This window comes from Seriola lalandi, unplaced genomic scaffold (genome assembly GCF_002814215.2).
Source record: "Seriola lalandi dorsalis isolate HSWRI2012SDOR001 ecotype SW California unplaced genomic scaffold, Sedor1 jcf7180002054975, whole genome shotgun sequence".
Lineage (NCBI taxonomy): Eukaryota > Metazoa > Chordata > Actinopteri > Carangiformes > Carangidae > Seriola > Seriola lalandi.
In genome coordinates, this window is record NW_019525525.1 from 912,587 (window position 1) to 914,739 (window position 2,153).

The following is a 2,153-nucleotide window of genomic DNA, read 5'->3' on the forward strand; positions in this document are numbered from 1 at the left end:
ACAGAACGAACCGACCAGAATGGACCCAGCAGTCTACGCCAGCTTCATGGCTTTCTTGGGAGTGCGTCGATCCTCCCAGCCAGCACCCCTGCCGGTTTCCAGGCCCGTTTGTACGCTGGCTGATCCTTTTTCGGACTCGGACCTGGAGGACTCTGACCTAGAGGACCCTGAAATGTCCCCTTTCTGGGGAACTCGCCTGGCTATTTTCAGGGGATCTCGTGGAGGCCAAAGAAGGCGAGCTAATCACGGCTCCCGTCGCCATGGGGAGGCTCGGCCTCGGCCCCAGCCCCAAGTTTCTCGCTTCCAGCCCAAGCCAAAGTCCAAGGTCCACCGCTTCCAGCCCAAGCGACCTCGTTGTCCAGAACCTTTACTCCCCTGTGGGAAGGAGTCCTCGCCAACTACCCTGGCTGACGCATCAGCTGTTCCAGCGTCGGGGGTTCCAGTTGGCGTTTCATCGGCTCCTGCCCCACTTCCCGGGTCGACCATCCCGGCCGGCGCATCAGCTGTCTCAGCGTCGGGGGTCCCGGTCGATTCCTCCCTAGCTCCTGAATTGGGTGGGCTGGACAAAGTCCCCCCTGCTCCTCATGTCCTGTCGGCGGCCCAGCTGACTTCTGACTCTGGTTCCCGGTCAGTGGTCCGGCCGATCCCTGCTCCTCGTTTCCTGACGGCGGTCCACCCGAACTCTGCCCCTCCTGTCCTGTCGGCGGCCCAGCTGACTTCTGACTCTGGTTCCCGGTCAGTGGTCCGGCCGATCCCGGCTCCTCGTTTCCTGTCAGTGGTCCGGCCAATTCCTGTCCCTCCTGTGGTGTCGGCGGCCGCTGCTCCGTGTTCCCCGGCGGCGTCGACGACTACTCCCGTCTTTCCTGTGGTGTTGGCGGCCGCTGCTTCGTGTTCTCCAGCGGCGTCGACGGCGGTTCCTGATGTGACGTCACCGCTTCTCATGATTCCTGATGTGACGTCACCACCTCTCCTGGCTCCAGCCATGACATCACCCCCGCTCGTGGTTCCTGCCAGGGCACCACCCCCATTGATTCTTGCCCTGACTCAGCCCACGTGGCTCTTGGTGTCATTGACTCCTGCCGGGGCGCCGCCTCCGGTGGCCTCAGCCTCCGTGCTGCCTCCGATGGCTCCTGACTCTTTGCCGCCTCCCGTGGTCCGTGACTCTTTGCTGCCTCCAATGGCCCCTGACTCTGTGCCGCCTCCGGTGGCCCCTGACTCTTTGCCGCCTCCAATGGCCACTGACTCTTTGCCGCCTCCAATGGCCCCTGACTCTTTGCCGCCTCCGGTGGCCCCTGACTCTTTGCCGCCTCCGGTGGCCCCTGACTCTTTGCTACCTCCGGTGGCCACTGACTCCCTACCGCCTCCTGTGGTCCGGCCGATCTCTGTTCCTCGTGTCCTGACGGTGGTCCAGCGGACTACTTCCCCTGGTAACAGGTCGGCTCCTGGTCACCCTCCAGAGGGGCGACGCCATCCTCCGGCTCGACCTCCGGAGAAACCACGTCTTCGTCGCCGTCCTCCTGCTCGCCCTCCAGAGGGGCGATGCCATCCTCCAGCTCGACCTCCGGAGAAACCCTGTCTTCACCGCCGGCCTCCAGAACGGCTCCGTCCGTTTGCCCGACCTCCGGGTCGCCCCACTGAACTGCCAAGCCTGTCCATAAGGCCTCCGCCTCGTCCCCCTGAGTTGCCATGTGTTGCCTCTGAGCATCGGAAGATGCTGTCCACTGGCCCCTGGATCCCTCCTCCCGCCCGAGTTTATGTTTTTGTTTAGGGTCGTCTGGGATTCGACCCTTAAGGGGGGGATTCTGTCATGGTTTGCTATGGTAGACACTTTTTGTTAGTTTTGTTTTGGAGTTTTTGCACTTCCTGTTTTATTTTGTATTGGTTTCCTTGAGTGTCTGTGTGTTGCTTCTTGTCATGGTCCTGTTTCTGTGTAGTGATTGTCTGCCCCGCCCTAATTTCGCCCTAATGTGTTTCACCTGTGTTCAATCATCCTTGCCTCCCTTGTCTATATAGTCCTAGTGCTCCCCTTTGTCTGTGTCGGTTCGTCCCTTTTCAGTTCCGGGTTTGTTCACGTCTGTTCGCGTCTGTTCATGTCACGTTCATGCCATGTTCATGTTTGGATTTTGGATTTTTGTTTAATAAACCTGCCTGCA

At 60.4% G+C, this 2,153-nt stretch overlaps 1 protein-coding gene across 1 annotated transcript; it reads left to right on the forward strand.

The window, feature by feature from the left end:
* Positions 1-19: 19 nt before the first annotated feature.
* On the forward strand, positions 20-1,947 carry LOC147817311 (uncharacterized). The gene has a single exon (XM_087171087.1). The coding sequence runs from the start codon at positions 20-22 to the stop codon at positions 1,766-1,768; it is 1,749 nt and encodes a 582-aa protein (XP_087027213.1). The 3' UTR covers positions 1,769-1,947.
* The last annotated feature ends 206 nt before the right edge of the window (positions 1,948-2,153 follow it).

Bases quoted from the DNA above. Each gene is read 5' to 3' on its own strand.
- LOC147817311 (XM_087171087.1), top strand. From the start codon at position 20: ATGGACCCAGCAGTCTACGCCAGCTTCATGGCTTTCTTGGGAGTGCGT.